Raw genomic sequence first — 16,186 nt, 5'->3', positions numbered from 1 at the left:
AAGGGATGACAGAGGATGAGATGGTTGGATGGCATCACCGACTTGATGGACATGAGTTTGAGCAAGCTCCAGGAATTGGTGATGGACAGAGAAGCCTGGCATGCTGCAGTCCACAGGATCACAAAGAGTTGGACATGACTGAGCTACTGAGCTGACCTGAACTGATTTCTTTTTACCTTTTACAGCTAATGTTTCTTTGAAAGAGTGGTTCACAGTCATCCTCCTCACTCATCTAATAGCCATTGTTTATAAGATTTCACAATGTTAGCATTCTAATGCCTTTTAATTGAAGAATGAATAAACACAATGTGGTATATCCATACAGTGCTGCTACTGCTGCTGCTGCTAAGTCGCTTCAGTCGTGTCCAACTCTGTGTGACCCCATAGAAGGCAGCCAACCAGGCTCCTCCATTCCTGGGATTCTCCAGGCAAGAATACTGAAATGGGTTGCCGTTTCCTTCTCCAATGCATGCACGCATGCTAAGTTGCTTCAGTCATGTCCAACTCTGTGTGACCCCATGGACAGCAGCCCACCAGGCTCCTCTGTCCACAGGATTCTCCAGGCAAGAATACTGGAGTGGGTTGCCACTTCCTTCTTCAAGATAAATTCTATCAAAAAGGAACAAACCACTGAAATATGAAAAGTGTGTGTCTCTAAGATATTATGCTAAATGAAAGAAGCTAGACATAAAAGACCATATATTATATGACTGCAACTGTATATATCCAGAAAAGGCAAATCTATGTATAGAGAAAATAGATTAGTGATCCCTGGGCCTGGGAACAAAGATTATTTGAAAACGAAAGCAAGAGCTCTTTTGGGGAGATGGAATCCTTTACGATTGGATCAATGATGATTGCTGAACTATGTAAATATGTTAAAAATTATTGAGATGATTTTTTAGAATGAATGAACACTTGAATGAATGTATGGTATGCAAATAACATCTCAACAAACCTTTTTCTCAGAATTATCACAGAATTAAGTACCTTGTATGGATTTATCAGTTTCAGAATTCTTACTTTATTTAAGGTACATTTTATCTATGTTGATTTTCAACCATGGCATGAAATTTGTGTAAATGTAGAAACCCCTTGTAATTTCCATAACATAGTGTTTACTTCTGGATTATTTTTATTAAAGAAAACAAATGAGCAGATTGTATTTAACAAAAGAGAATTGTATTTGTTTGCTACACCTTCTACTATACCACAACAAAATACTACAAGCTGAGTAGCTTAAATGTTGGAAGTTATTTCAATATAGTTGCGGAGGCCAGAAGTCTGAGTTCAAGATGCGGATTCATTTTGATATTTGGCAAAACTAATACAATTATGTAAAGTTTAAAAATAAAATAAAATTAAAAAAAAAAAACAAAAAAACACAAGATGTTGACATGGTGATGCTTCCTCTGAAGGTGCTAGAAAAAGATTGGTTCCAAGCCTTTTTTTAAACTTCAGGTGCTTTGCCAGCAGGCTTGGACCTTCCTTGCCTTGTGGCAGCAAAACTCCAACCTTCACAAGCTGTTCTTTCTGTGCATGTTTATGTCCAAATTTTCCCTTTTCATAAGGACTCCAGTTACGTTGATTTAGGCACCCGTTCTATGCCATCTTAACTAACTATATCTACAATGACCCTATTTCCAAATAAGGTCACACAGTGGGGTATTGGTGGTGAGGATTTGCATATCATAGAGTATACTAAGAAGGAAATAAAAATGAGGGAATATAAATAGAGACTTTAGATAAATGTTTTGAGAAGTTTGATTATGAAAGAGAGTCAAAAGGGTTAATAAGAAGATGTAGAGTTGATGGAAAATTGCATTGTTGTGATTTTAAGATGGACAAGATTTAAAATTGTTAAGTTTATGGTAGAAAAACTAGTTGGAACACTGAGAGGAATAATTGATGGACCTTAGTACCATGTAAGATAGTATAAGGTGGAAAGATGGGTATAGAGGAGAGTAGGTTGGTGTTCCCTGTAAAGGAAGAGGGATATTTCTCTTAATGTAACAGTGAGGGAGGAGTAATGTAGAGTTGGGAGATTTTGATAATTTCGCTGTATTTGTCATTACAATGATGAGACAATTCCCCTCTGATTGATTCTATTTGTTATTATCTTTACTGTTTTTTCAAAATGGAAATACACTCTTATACTGAGAATTAGGTGGGAGTAGAGTTAGAAGTTTTCAAAAGTGGAATTTTTAATGAAATTGACTGGAAAGGCAAGGGACTGTAAATGACTGGAGACACATGGGAAGATTGCCAGATAGAAAAGTGCCATCAACAGTGCTAGTGCCCAAGTTGTGACAGGTTACTGCACACGTATAGAGTAACCACTCTACTCATCTGTATGGACTTTTATAGCATGTTCAACTTCCAGTATGAGCAATGAATAATAGATTCATTCATTTTGGGGTTTCTTTCCAAGCAGATGTGAAAGGACAATGAGATCAGGAATTTTCACTTATTAGTAAAAGAATACCTAAAATTATTAACCCTGGCATCTAAATAGGAAAGAGAAGGAAGTGAAGTCAGGAGGGTCTGATGAGTCAGGAGTAATTGGGAGACCCTAACTTGACTCATACACTGGAGGAGCAGGAGTTGCTAAGAAATCAAGTACAGGACTTTATGCCTACTATTTCACTTAAATATTCAACTGTGGGTGTCATCTGTTGCCATCCTTAAAGGGAGGGTATACAAACTAGGATTAAATTCAATTATAAATGACAAAAATCCAAAGTATAAAAAGCTTAGAGAGAGAACAGTTTATTTCTCACTGAATATAATTTAGGAACTGAGTAATAGAATAGTTTCACAAGTTATCAAAAACCTAAGCCACTGTATCTTGTCTGCCATCCATGATTTTTACATGGTCACAGATGTTTCATTAATGATAGATTTCAGGCATCGTAAAAAGTAAACAATGAGAAAACATAGTTTTCCTTTAAAGAAACATCCCAGAAATTACACAGAATAATAAATCTATAATGCATTGGTCATCATTTAGTGATATTCAGCTGGTAGTCTAGAAAATTTAATCTTTATACTAGGTTGTCACAGGCATAGTAATAATAGGAGTTTATAATTAAGGAAGAAGTAAGAAGTGATATGAGAGGCAACAATCAGTCAGTCTCACAGAACTTCACCTCGAGAATGAACCAATATGCAGGAGGGGGAAAAAATCATGTTGTGGCCAGTGGGGAGAATTGTAATGATCACTTGGGCCCAATGTTATACTTTCTCAGGGAGGTGTAGGCACATGAATTACATCAGTGTGTTCTACTCCACCTCGACAATGGTCAAGGGGCCAGAGTCAGGGAACCAAAGTCTGAAAAGTGGTCTTAGGACACCATAAAATGTCTGTTTGGAAAATGTGAAAATGTGGGATTCATCTGTCATATTATAGAAAGATACATCTCCTGCCTCATAATCCAGGAATATCCCCACACTAAGGGGTTTTTCTCTTAGAGTAAGATGAGTTTCTGAGATGGTAAGGGCCCAGTAATCCTCCTGGTAGAGCCTAATGGCCCAGAAACCATTCTGTGGGGACATTTGGAAAGTCCCCTTTCTTGATACATTATCCCTACAAACTCCCAGGTCCCAGGAATGCAGTTCCCCAACTTTCACCTCCCAGTAGTATCTCCCTGAACAGATTTGTGGCTGACCCAGCACACAGGGAATGGAGACAAATCTCTGTGTGGAGCTGGGTAGATCTTGCTGTATTTCTTGCAAGGTTACTCCTCTCCCCTCTTCAGTCAGGAGGAGGCTGGGATGAGCAGTGGCTTCATCAAGAATCACATTTACTGCAAAAACAATTAGACTGTCATGTTTATGAAAAGAGTCTCAGTAGGCCTGGGCCAGAGGGTCCCCATTCTGTGAGAACTTCTCTGGCCCTGGGAACATCCACGTCATCTTCACCCATCTTCCTTTCTTACCCCACAAGGAGCAGGGTCCCTCCTGGACCATCATACTCACCAGCTTGGAACTCTTCTTTCCTCCAATCTGCAAGGAACATATGAATGTGAGAAGCCCCATCTGATAGATAAATATATCCATCTGCTAAGATTATGAGTATAAATTCTCAAGGTTAATTTATAAATGATAATAATCAAAGAAAATATTCTTTGATATACTGGCACCTCTTTTCACAGTCTGTTAAATTATGTCTGGCTTGAAGAACTGATTTCTTCAACCAACATTCCCATAGGATAAGTGTCCCTAATCTATTTAAGATGTTGGAAGAGAAATAGAGATTATGATATGCCTGATCAAATAAATTCTCTTTGTTGTGGTTTCCTCAGACTTTATAGGAGATGATCTTTTACTTATCCTCAAAGCATTATTTGAGATGTCAGTTAAAAAATAATAAAACAAATAATAAATGTTGGCTAGGATGTGGAGAAAAGGAAACCTTGTAAATGGTTGATGGATGTAAACTGGTGGAAAATAGTATAAAGGCTCCTCAAAATACTAAAAATAGAACTGCCATATGATCCAGCAATTCTACACCTGGGTATATAACCAAAGAAAATGAAAACACAAATTTGAAAAGGTACATGCACCCCATTGTTCATACTATACCTGAATTTAATGTATATATATATATATATATATATATACACACACTACAAGTGACTAAATATTGTTTCTTTGTGTGTGTGTGTATATATATATATATACACACACATACTGATTACTGTTCCTTTGTGTGTGTGTGTGTGTGTGTGTGTGTGTATACACATACATGAAATTTTGACATTTGCAACAATATGGATGGACTTGGATGGTATTACTATTAATGAAATAAGTCAGACAGAGGAAGATAAATAGAGTATGTTATCACTAATATGTGGAATCTAAAAAATAAAATAGTGAATATAACAAAACAGAAACAGACTTACAGATATAGAGAGCAAACATAATTATCAGTGGAGAGAGGAAAGGGGGGAGGAATAATATTACAGTTTCAGAGGTACAAACTACTATGTATAAAATAAATAAACCTAAAGGATATATTGTACAGCATGGGGAATATGCTTCTCTGGGCTGGGAAGATCTCCTGGGGAAGGAAATGGCAACCCACTCCAGTACTCTTGCCTGGAGAATCCCATGGATGGAGGAGCCTGCTAGGCTACAGTCCACTGGATCACAAAGAGTCAGACATGACTGAGTGACTTCCCTTTCTTTCATGGGAAATATAGCCAATTTTTATAATAATTTAAATGGAGTATAGCCTACAAAATTTTGAAGTCACTATGTTGTACACCTGAAACTAATGTAATATTGTAAGCCAACTATGCCTGGTAGAAAGTGAAGAAGAACTAAAGAGCCTTTTGATGAAAGTGAAAGAGGAGAGTGAAAAAGTTGGCTTAAAGCTCAACATTCAGAAACTAAGATCATGGCATCCGGTCCCATCACTTTATGGCAGATAGATGGGGAAACAGTGGAAAAAGTGTCTGGCTTTATTTTTCTGGGCTCCAAAATCACTGCAGATGGTGATTGCAGCAATGAAATTAAATGACACCTACTCATTGGAAGGAAAATTATGACCTAACCTAGACAGCATATTAAAAAGCAGAGACATTACTTTGTCAACAAAGGTCCATCTAGTCAAGGCTACAGTTTTTCTAGTGGTCATGTATGGATGTGAGAATTGGACTATAAAGAAAGCTGAACACAGAAAATTGGTGCTTTTGAACTGTGGTGTTGGAGAAGACTCTTGAGAGTCCCTGAAACTTCAAGGAGATCCAACCAGTCCATTCTAAAGGAGATCAGTCCTGGGTGTTCGTTGGAAGGACTGATGTTGAAGATGAAACTCCAATACTTTGGCCACCTCATACGAAGAGCTGACCCATTGGAAAAGACTCTGATGCTGGGAAAGATTGGGAGCAGGAGGAGAAGCGGATGACAGAGGATGAGATGGCTGGATGGCATCATCAACTCGATGGACATGGGTTTGGGTGCACTCCGGGAGTTGGTAATGGACAGGGTGGCCTGGAGTGCTGTGATTCATGGGGTTGCAAAGAGTCAGACATGACTGAGTGAGTGACTTAACTGAACTGAACTATGCTTCAATTATTAAAAAATCAAATAGAAAATAATAATGGTCAAATTGCTAAATTTAATATTTTAAGTACATTATTATTTTTTAAAATACTGAGTAATCTATTGAGTTCATAGAATGCATATTTTGGAGTTTTGTTAGTTTTTATTGTATTGTTTTACATGCAATAGGTATTCATTTAAAATATATTTTGCAATAGGACAGCCTTTATCAGAATCCATGTCACTCACCAGGGTATAATGTTGACTCCCTCCAGCCTGCAAAAACCAAAACAGGAAACTTTACTTTTTTTTCTTCCATTTTTTTTTCTCATTGTCTTTTTCATTTCTCCTTGTCTTTGTCATATATTTTCTTCTGCATTCTTTGGACTTCCTCTTTTTATCTCATATTCTCATATTCCATTTTTAGAAAACACAATGATAAAAATGATCAGGTGGAGGGTAGATAGAAACATAGAAGCAATAAAAAGTGGGAGGGATGAAGGAGAAGTGGGAAGGAGAGGACATGAAATAAATTAAGGAAGGAAGGGGAGAGAAGGAAGAACATGCTGAATCACTGGTGGCTTGTCTTTTGAAAATAATTTATTGAAATTACTAGAATTTAGGAAGATAACATTTGAAATGCTTTTTGCCTACTATAAGCATTTTTGTTGCTTTTCTAAATCCTATTCAATTTCTACAGTGGAAGAATCTGAGATTTAGAAGAATAAAGTTTCTTGGGAAATAAGCTTTACTTACCTAATTTGAACTGAGCCTTCCTCCTATCTGAGAGAAAAAAAAAAACAAGTATAAATACACATATATAATGTTAACTAATTAATTTAAAAAACTGTTTTCTTAACATCATGAAAAAGATTCAAGTAAAGTCATACATCTGCACATATATCTGCCAATGCCAGTAGTGTCTGAAAGTTGACCAAGTAATATCCATTTTATTTTTTATTTTTTAAATATAAATTTATTTATTTTAATTGGAGGTTAATTATTTTACAATATTGTATTGGTTTTGCCATGTGCATTTTAAAAGCAACTAAAGAAATCTCTGAAGCCTACTACATCTAAAAACCTTCCTACAATTTGAAGAATATAATTTTATATGTAGGGATATGAGAGTTTAATAATTCTTATGATATAATACCAAAATAGTGTAGGAATAACTTGGAAAATAACTTTAGATTTTAGGTTTACAATGAAGTTTATTTGAGTGAAAAAAAATGTATGTATAAAGACCTTGAAGTATTAATGATTAAAAAGCTAAAAATAAAAGAACAACAATAATTATGGTTGGGAAAAAAATCCAGCAAAGTTGTGAAAAAAATATTTATACATCTTAAATCACTTGAGAATATAGTCAAGAAAAATGGACTAGTAAGTCGCAAGATTAACTTGACATCAATATATATAGCATAATATACAAGTAAAAAAAAAAAAAGGAACTTATCTCACTCAGCAACTTTGGAGTTTTAACTTTCCCATAAAAACAAGCAGAATATCATGCATAAAACAATGGGCACTCCATATCAGAGCACATGTTGAAGAACCCAAATTAAAAGAAACTTTCTGTCATCATTCTTAGCTTAATCACCTTTATCTCACCAAGTGTAAAACTAACTACTGTACAGTGAATTACTATAAAATTCCAGTAATCACCTGGGATATATTAATAGAAGAAGCCTAAAAATAAAGCATAGAAAGGGAAGGAAGTGAACAAAACCTGAAAGAATGAAAAGGGAACTTAACATGGAATGAGTTCAGGAAGATAAAAAGAAAACAGATAGGGTAATTTGAAATCCACAAGAAGAAAAAGACAAGACAGGAGTGAGTAAGAGGTAATGAGACAGGAAGTGACAAGGAATTTTTTTCAAAGAAATATATCAGTAAAAAAGAATGTCAGAAAAAAGTTACCAATTTCTTTCTGAAGATCTTCTGAAAAATAAAATGGAAATCTCATGTAAATATCAAGAGAAACCAATATAGAAAATGAAAATGAATAGAAAATTTCCACTGCATAGTAAACTGGAAGGATGAATGTGATTAGAAAAAAACAAACAAAAACTCCTGAAAAGAAAAAAAAAAAGCCAAGGAAGCACAGTTCTATCTTCAAAAACTGAGAAAAGGAAGTGAATTTCCCCAGTTGAATAAATAAAGAAGAATGATGATGATTAGGGCAGAAAAACTAACTAGGATTTTATCCCATACATACATATTTTATGAACAGTATTAAGGACATTCACAATTGAAGATTTGGACAAAATCCATATTTAATAAAGGAATAAAATAATTCCATAACAAATGTTATCTTTCATAGTAGTATGTTGAAACTGATTTTGAATTTTGCAAGTCTTTCTATGTCAGATTAAACAAGTTGTCTTTAAGTGAAACAATTTGTGAATTGTAGTCAACAAACACTAAGTCCTGAGAATATCTTTTTTAGAAGATGTCATAGCCATTAAGAAAGCAAATGACTATAATGTTTGAGTACAATCTTTGGCGACTGCAGCCATGAAATTAAAAGCTGCTTGCTTGCTCCTTGGAAGAAAACCTATGACCAACCTAGATAGCATGTTAAAAAGCAGAGACATTAATTTGCCAACAAAGGTACGACTAGTCAAAGCTATGGTTTTTCCAATAGTCATGTATGGATGTGAGAGTTGGACTATAAAGAAAGCTGAGTGCCAAAGAATGGATGCTTTTGAACTGTGGTGCTGGAAAAGACTCTTGAGAGTCCCCTGGACTGCAAGGAGATCCAACCAGTCCATCTTAAAGGAAATCAGTCCTGAATATTCATTGGAAGGACTGATGCTGAGGCTGAAACTCCAATACTTTGGCCACTTGATGGGAAGAACTGACTCTTTGGAAAAGACCCTGATGTTGGGTAAGACTGAAGGTGGGAGGAGAAGGAGATAGCAGAGGATGAGATGGTTGGATTGTATCACTGACTCAATGGACATGAGTTTGAGCAAGCTGTGGGAGTTGGTGATGAACAGGGAAGCCTGGCGTGCTGCAGTCCATGTGGTCACAAAATCTGATACAACTGAGTGACTGAACTGAACTGACATCTTTCCTGAAGTCCGATGGTTTCTATTTACATTGAATAATAGTGCAATGAAATTTAATTGAGTTGTCAGTTGAGAGAACTTTTAAAATTAGATTTGATAAACTCACACTCTCAATTTTATCATGTACCTCAGAAGAAGTTCAAAGAATTGAAGTTAGGACTATAATGAAACTTCCATTTCTATTAACTTACAAATAAGTACACCATTTATCAGCACATAAATATTTTATAAGCAAGCAGAAAATTAATGACATAAATTAATGTTTATTTTAGATTCATGTATTTGAAGGGACTTAAAATATGAGTTAATGGAGATAAAGTAATGCAAGTATTACATGAGAAAAATGTTAGAAGATCATTCTTTAAGCAGTTTCTTTTTAATTTTATTCCTATAATGCAACTTTAGGCTTTATGGGATTTCCCTGGTGGCTCAGATGATAAAGAATTGCATGCAATGAGGGAGACTCAGGTTTGATCCCTGGGTGGGGAAGATTCCCTGGAGATGGGAATGGCTACCCATTCCAGTATTGTTGCCTGGAGCATTCCATGAACAGAGAAGCCTGGTGGGCTACAGTCCATGGGGTTGTAAAGAGTGAGACATGACTGAGTGAATAACACTTTCACTTCACTTTCAGGTTTTATTAGAGTCCTTTAAAAAACTTACATATACATTTCAAGAGATAAGCTCTTGTCTAGAATTCATGTGTTGTAAAAAGTATCTTGGGCATTCTTGCATGTTATAAATTTTAAGCTTTTATATAATATTTACATAAAAGTACAGGGCTTTCCTGGTGGCTCAGTGGTAAAGAATCTGCTGCAGGAGATTCTCTCCCTGAAGAAGAAAATAGCAACCCTATCCAGTATTCTTCCCTTGAGAATTCTATGGACAGAAGAGCCTGGTGGGCTACAGTCCATGGGGTTGCAAAAGAGTTGGGTACAACTTAGAGACTAAACAACAATGATGACATAAAAGTACATATGTGCTTTTCCTACATTCTTTGAAGAAACCTCTTTGGTGGTGTTAATTTTACTGCTTCCTCCTTTTCCCATCATTCCTGTATTCTCTAGACTTAACCATTTATTAATACTCATTCATGTCTCTCAAGTTATGACCTTCTTGAATTTTTATGCATTCTAACCCAATTTTCCTCATAGGAAAAATGAGGATACTATTATACAATTCCCATGGAGAAAATTTCTTATAATTTCTATGCAATGAAATGAAAGGAAGGGAAATAAAATATTAAAAGGCAGGTGAAGTGGGCTCTAATAATATTACCTGAGCTTATCTTGGATAAAGGTAGCAAAACAGTTTTCTAAAAAATACCATAAACTTCTAAAGTATATTATTAATAAAAATTTATTTTACAGAAAAGATCTGTATACATAGATTGGGATGGCAGGATAAATTATGCCAACAATAATGGTGAAAACTGAATAACAAATGAAGATGCAAAACTTCAGTTGGAATCACAGGATCATCAGAAAAAATCATTTAATGCATATGTAGATTGGAATTGCAGAAAGTATTCTTTGATAGTTGAAGAAATAAGTACAAGGAGATCAAACCGGTCAATCCTAAAGGAAATCAACCCTGAGTATTCATTGGAAGGACTGATGCTGAAGCTGAAGCTGAGATACTTTGGTCACCTGATGCAAAGAGCTGACTCATTGGAAAAGACCCTGATGCTGGGAAATGTTGGAGGCAAAAGGAGAAGGGGATGACAGAGAATGAGATGGTTGGATAGCGTCGTTAACTCAATGCACATGATTTGAGCAAACTCAAGGTGATAGTGGAAGGTAGGGAAGACTGGCATGCTGTAGTCCATGGAGTCACAAGGAATCAGACATGACTTAGCATCTGAACAACAACAAGAGGTGACATAATGACTAGATAACAGTAAACTACATAAATGGGATTAACTTTTTCATTGTTCATACTCAGCAGAAAATAAAAAAAGAAAGAACCAATTCATTTAAAAACAAGTCACTCTGTCAGGAAGGAAAAGGACAAAAATTTGAAACACATCCATAGTTTTCAAAATGACTCCTATCTTTGACAAGTTGAAACTACAGGGTTCAAAGGCCATCTCAAAGGCCAATAAAAGGCAATAGTGTTTTACATGACCCCCATCCCTTACACAAAAGAAGGAATTAAGACAGGAAACAAAACCTGAGAGGAGATATCATAAGATTTGTCTGGGGTAAATTATATCAATCATTCATCTTCAATTGAACTGTCACCTTTTTAAGAAAAAAATGCAGGAAGATTGCTTACAAGATGGTGGAGTAGAAAAACCCTGAACTCCTCTCCTCTCATGAGCACACCAAAACCACAACTATCTGCTAAACAACCATCAATAAAAGGCACTGGGACTTACCAAACAGATTTTCTATAACTAAAAACACAAAGAAGAAATCACATTGAGATGGTAGGAGGGGCACAATTGTGATATAATCAAGTCCAAAATCCCCTGAGTGGGTGACCCCAAAACTAGAGAATGGTTGTATTGCACAGGTTTTCCCACAAGAGTGAGAGTTCTGAATCCCATGTCTCTGCAGCCTGGGGGTTTGGTATCAGGAAGAGGAGCTCCCAAATTACTTGACTTTGAAGGCCAGTGGGGCTTAAATTGCAGGGGCTCCACAGGACTGGGGGACAAGAGGCTTCATTCTTAAAGGGTGCACACAAAATCTCAAATGTACCAGTACTGAGGGCACAGTAACTTCATAGGAGCCTGGGCCAGACTTACCTGCTGGTCTTGGAAGTTCTCCTGGGAACATAAGGGGGGCACAGCTGTAGCTTACTCTGGGGAATAGACACAGCAGTGGATATATTGGGGAGTATTCATGTGCATGAACTCTCACTGGAGGTTGACATCTTGCTTAGGTCATTAACACCAAGTTCTGGCCCCACCCAACAGTTGGTAGGAGCCAGTGCTGGGATGCTTCAGGCCAAACAACCAACTGGGGGAAACACAGCCCCACCAATCAGCAGACAGGCTGTCCAAAGATTTTTTAAGCCCACAGCCACCTCTAGACACACCCCTTGACATGGCCCTACCCACCAGAGGGCCAGGACCTAGCTCTACTCATCAGTGGTCAGGCACTGGCCCCTCCTGCCAGAAAGCCTACACAAACCTCTAGACCAGACTCATCTACCAGGGAGCAGATGCCAGAAGCAAGAAAACCACAATCCCACAGTCAGTGGAACTGAGCCTGCAATATACACTACCATGTGAAGAGCCGACTCTGGGAAAGGACCCTGATGCTAGGAAAATTTGAGGGCAGAGGAGAAGGGGGCGACAGAAGATGAGATGGTTGGATGCATCACCGACTCAATGGACATAAGTTTGAGCAAACTCTGGGAGATAATGAAGGACAGGGAAGCCTGACAAGTCTGCCATTCATGGAGTTGCAAACAGTCGGACACAACTGAGCGACTGAACAACAAATGTGTAAAATGATAGCTGGTGAGAAGTTGCTGTGCAACACAGGGAGCCCAGCCTGGCACTCTGTGATGACCTAGAGGGATGAAATGGGGGGAGGGGAGGGAGGCTCAAGAGGTAGGTGATATTTGTATAGTTATGGCTTATTAGCTTTGCTGTATAGAAGAAACCAACACAACCTTGTAAAGCAATTTTCTCCCATTAAATAATAAATAAATAAAACAAACAAACAGATCAGACCTTACCCTGGGACCAGCTGATCCCTGACCCTTGAGTGGTGTGAGGGGAGTGCACTTCTGGGACACCTAAGACATTCCCTACATAGGATTACTTCTCCAAGGTCGAGGAATGTAGCTAACCTCTGCGTGTGTGTGTGTGTTTGTTGCTCAGTTATGTCCAATTCTAACATACATAAAAACACAAACAGAACTTCAGATAAGATGAAGCAGCAGAGGTATATGTTCCAGATGTAGGAACAAGAAAGAAATGCAAATATGCAGATACACACTAGACAGGCGCTCAAAAAATGATAGGGAATTGCATGGTAAAAGCACTCATTTATCCAAAACTGTATCTGCAGCAGTAGTCATATGTGTTCAATATTTCAACACAGACCATTAGAGTGAAATGGCTTTAATGTTTTGATAACTTATATAAGCAAAACCTAAGCTAGGAAAGGTATGGAACTAACAGAAGCAGAGGAGATTAAGGAGAGGTGGCAAGAATACACAGAATTATACAAAAAAGATATTAATGACCTAGATAACCATGATGGTGTGATCACTCACCTAGAGCCAGACATCCTTGAGTGTGAAGCCAAGTGGGCCTTAGGAAGCATCACTATGAACAAAGCTAGTGGAGGTGATGGAATTGCAGCTGAGCTATTTCAAATCTTGAAGGATGATGCTGTGAAAGTGCTGCACTTAATATGCCAGCAAATTTGGAAAACTCAGCAGTGGCCACAGGACTGGAAAAGGTCAGTTTTCATTCCAATCCCAAAGATAGGCAATGCCAAAGAATGCTCAAACTACCACACAATTGCACTCATCTCACACACTAGCAAAGTAATTCTCAAAATTCTCCAAGCAAGGCTTTACCAATATGTGAACTAAGAACATCCAGATGTTCGAGCTGGTTTTAGAAAAGGCAGAGGAACCAGATATCAAATTGCCATCATCCACTGGATCATAGAAAAAGCAAGAGAATTCCAGAAAACATCTACTTCTGCTTCATTTGACTACGCCAAAGATTTTGGCTGTGTGGATCACAACAAACTGTGGAAAATTCTTCAAGAGATTGGAATATAAGACCTTGTTATCTGCCTCCTGAGAAATCTGTATGCAGGTCAAGAAGCAACAGTTAGAACTGGAATGGAACAATGGACTGGTTCCAAATTGGGAAAGGAGTTCATCCAGCCTGTATATTGTCACCCTGCCTCTTTAACTTGTATGCAGAGTACATCGTGCAAAATGCTGGGCTGGATAAAGCACAAGCTGGGATCAAGATTACTGGGAGAAATATCAATAACCTCAGATATGCAGATGACACTACTCTTATGGCACAAATTGAAGAGGAACTAAAGAGCCTCTTGATGAAAGTGAAAGAGGAGAGTGAAAAATCTGGCTTAAAACTCAGCTTTCAAAAAAAGATCATGGCATTCAGTCCCATCACTTCATGGCAAATAGATGGGGAAACAGTGACTTTATTTTCTTGGGCTCCAAAATCACTGCAGATGGCAACTGAAGCCAAGAAATTAAAGGACACATGCTTCTTGGAAGAAAAGCTATGACCAACCTAGACAGCATCTTAAAAAGCAGAGACATTACTTTGCCTACAAAAGTCTGTCTAGTCAAAATTATGGTTCTTCCAGTAGTCATGTGTGGATGTGAGAGTTGGACCATAAAGAAAGCTGAGCACTGAAGAAATGATGCTTTTGAACTGTGGTGTTGGAGAAGACTCTTGAGAGTCCCTTGGACTGCAAGGAGATCCAACCAGTCAAACCTAAAGGAAATCAGTCCTGAATGTTCATTGGAAGGACTGATGCTGAAGCTGAAGCTCAAATACTTTGGCCACCTGATGAAAAGAAGTGACTTATTAGAAAAGACCCTGATGCTGGACAAGATTGAAGATAGGAGGAGAAGGGGATGACAGATAATGAGATGGTTGGATGGCATCAGTGACTTGATGGACATGAATTTGAGCAAGCTCTGGGAGTTGGTGATGGACAGGAAAGTCTTGTGTGCTGCAGTTTATGGGGTTACAAAGAGTTGGACACGACTAAATGACTAAACCGAGCTGAAGCCAAAGTCAAGGCCCTTCAATCCAAGAAGATAGAACTTAACAACAGCCAATCACAGTCAAATAAGCTTTCATAAATAAGGCAACAGTTTAAGCTATGACCAGTAAAATAATTGCTTTGCTTCTGCATCATTTTCTCTATAAAGAGCTTGCCCCTAGTTTCTTTTGGTAGAGCACACTTAACCACTTTCAGTTTAGTGCTGCCAATTTGAATTGATGTTTACTCAGATAAACCCTTGAAAATGATATTGTGCCTCAGGTTATCTTTTAGTATATGAAAACTAGTGTATCATTAAAGAGACATATTCTTAAATTCAATTCCCTCTAAAAACAAAAATATATTTGAATGTCTTTAGAAAAAAAGGTTATAAAACATGATAATTACATTAGTGTTTCACTAAAAAATCTTTTGGAAATATCTCAGGAATCATGCTTCATATGTGATTCACACACAAAATTCAAAATTGAGAGATATATTATATTTGAACTTTCCTTAAAATTAAAATCCTCCTATAAGTATTTGAAAGGAATTACAGTTTGTTGATCTGATAATAAAAATGAAAAAGGTGAAGAAAAATTTTTGTGGTTGAAAAGTTTAAAAATTTAAGAAAACTTAAGTAAAATAATATATACCTGGAAACTCTGGGATAATATGTTCAGTGTAGTGTAAGAATGAATTTTGACCAAGGAATTATATCTGAATTCACACAGTAGTTGAAAGAACAATATAGAAAGAAACTTTAATCAGCAAGTTTGGAGACTTCCTCTCATCTCCTAAAGTATGAGAAAGTATCAATTTCATAGTAATAGGCCTTCAGATTTAGAATACAGATGTCCAAATTTTGGGTATTTTCAAGAAATACATATATAGTGTAGAAACCATGTGCCTATCAGCCTAAGCTCCTACATTGCATAAATTTCATAGAGAAACTTTTGCAAGTTTCTAGAAACAGAAGAGGCAAGTGCATGTGGGGGAAGATCAGGTATGAAATTAAAAAAAGAAGGAATAGGAAGAATGAAGGCAGGGAAACAAAATGAATAGCACTTAATATGAACAAAGTTTATAATGCAAAATTCATGTGGGAACAGGAGACATCCAGAGTGAGCCAAAAGGTGACATGTTTATAAAAAGGCATGGAATAGAAAGATATCAAGAAAGTAGTTATTTAAAAGTGTTTTAGAAAGACGTGGACGTTAGAGAAAATTTACCTGATTTTTTCTGAAGTTCTTCTGAAAAAAAAAGGAAAGATCACTGTAAATTTTACGAGAAAGAAATATGAATAAAATGCACATTTATTGAAAGGATGTGTTTAATATT

At 37.0% G+C, this 16,186-nt stretch overlaps 1 protein-coding gene across 1 annotated transcript in view; it reads right to left on the bottom strand.

Annotated features, from left to right (window-relative positions):
• Positions 1–2,753: 2,753 nt before the first annotated feature.
• Positions 2,754–16,186, bottom strand: part of LOC133236442 (butyrophilin subfamily 1 member A1-like) — a 57,377-nt gene continuing 43,944 nt past the window's right edge. The window contains exons 21-26 of the mRNA XM_061398467.1: positions 16,078–16,098; positions 7,972–7,992; positions 6,805–6,831; positions 6,298–6,324; positions 3,979–4,005; positions 2,754–3,806 (exon numbers count right to left, since the gene is read on the bottom strand). Coding sequence (XP_061254451.1) covers positions 3,283–3,806; positions 3,979–4,005; positions 6,298–6,324; positions 6,805–6,831; positions 7,972–7,992; positions 16,078–16,098 — 647 coding nt within the window. The 3' untranslated portion in view covers positions 2,754–3,282. The remainder of the gene's footprint in view (positions 3,807–3,978; positions 4,006–6,297; positions 6,325–6,804; positions 6,832–7,971; positions 7,993–16,077; positions 16,099–16,186) is intronic.

The sequence above is a fragment of the Bos javanicus genome, chromosome 23 (genome assembly GCF_032452875.1).
Source record: "Bos javanicus breed banteng chromosome 23, ARS-OSU_banteng_1.0, whole genome shotgun sequence".
NCBI classification, from domain to species: domain Eukaryota; kingdom Metazoa; phylum Chordata; class Mammalia; order Artiodactyla; family Bovidae; genus Bos; species Bos javanicus.
Note: the sequence above shows the minus strand (reverse complement) of the source record. Positions and strands in the feature narration are given on the sequence as shown.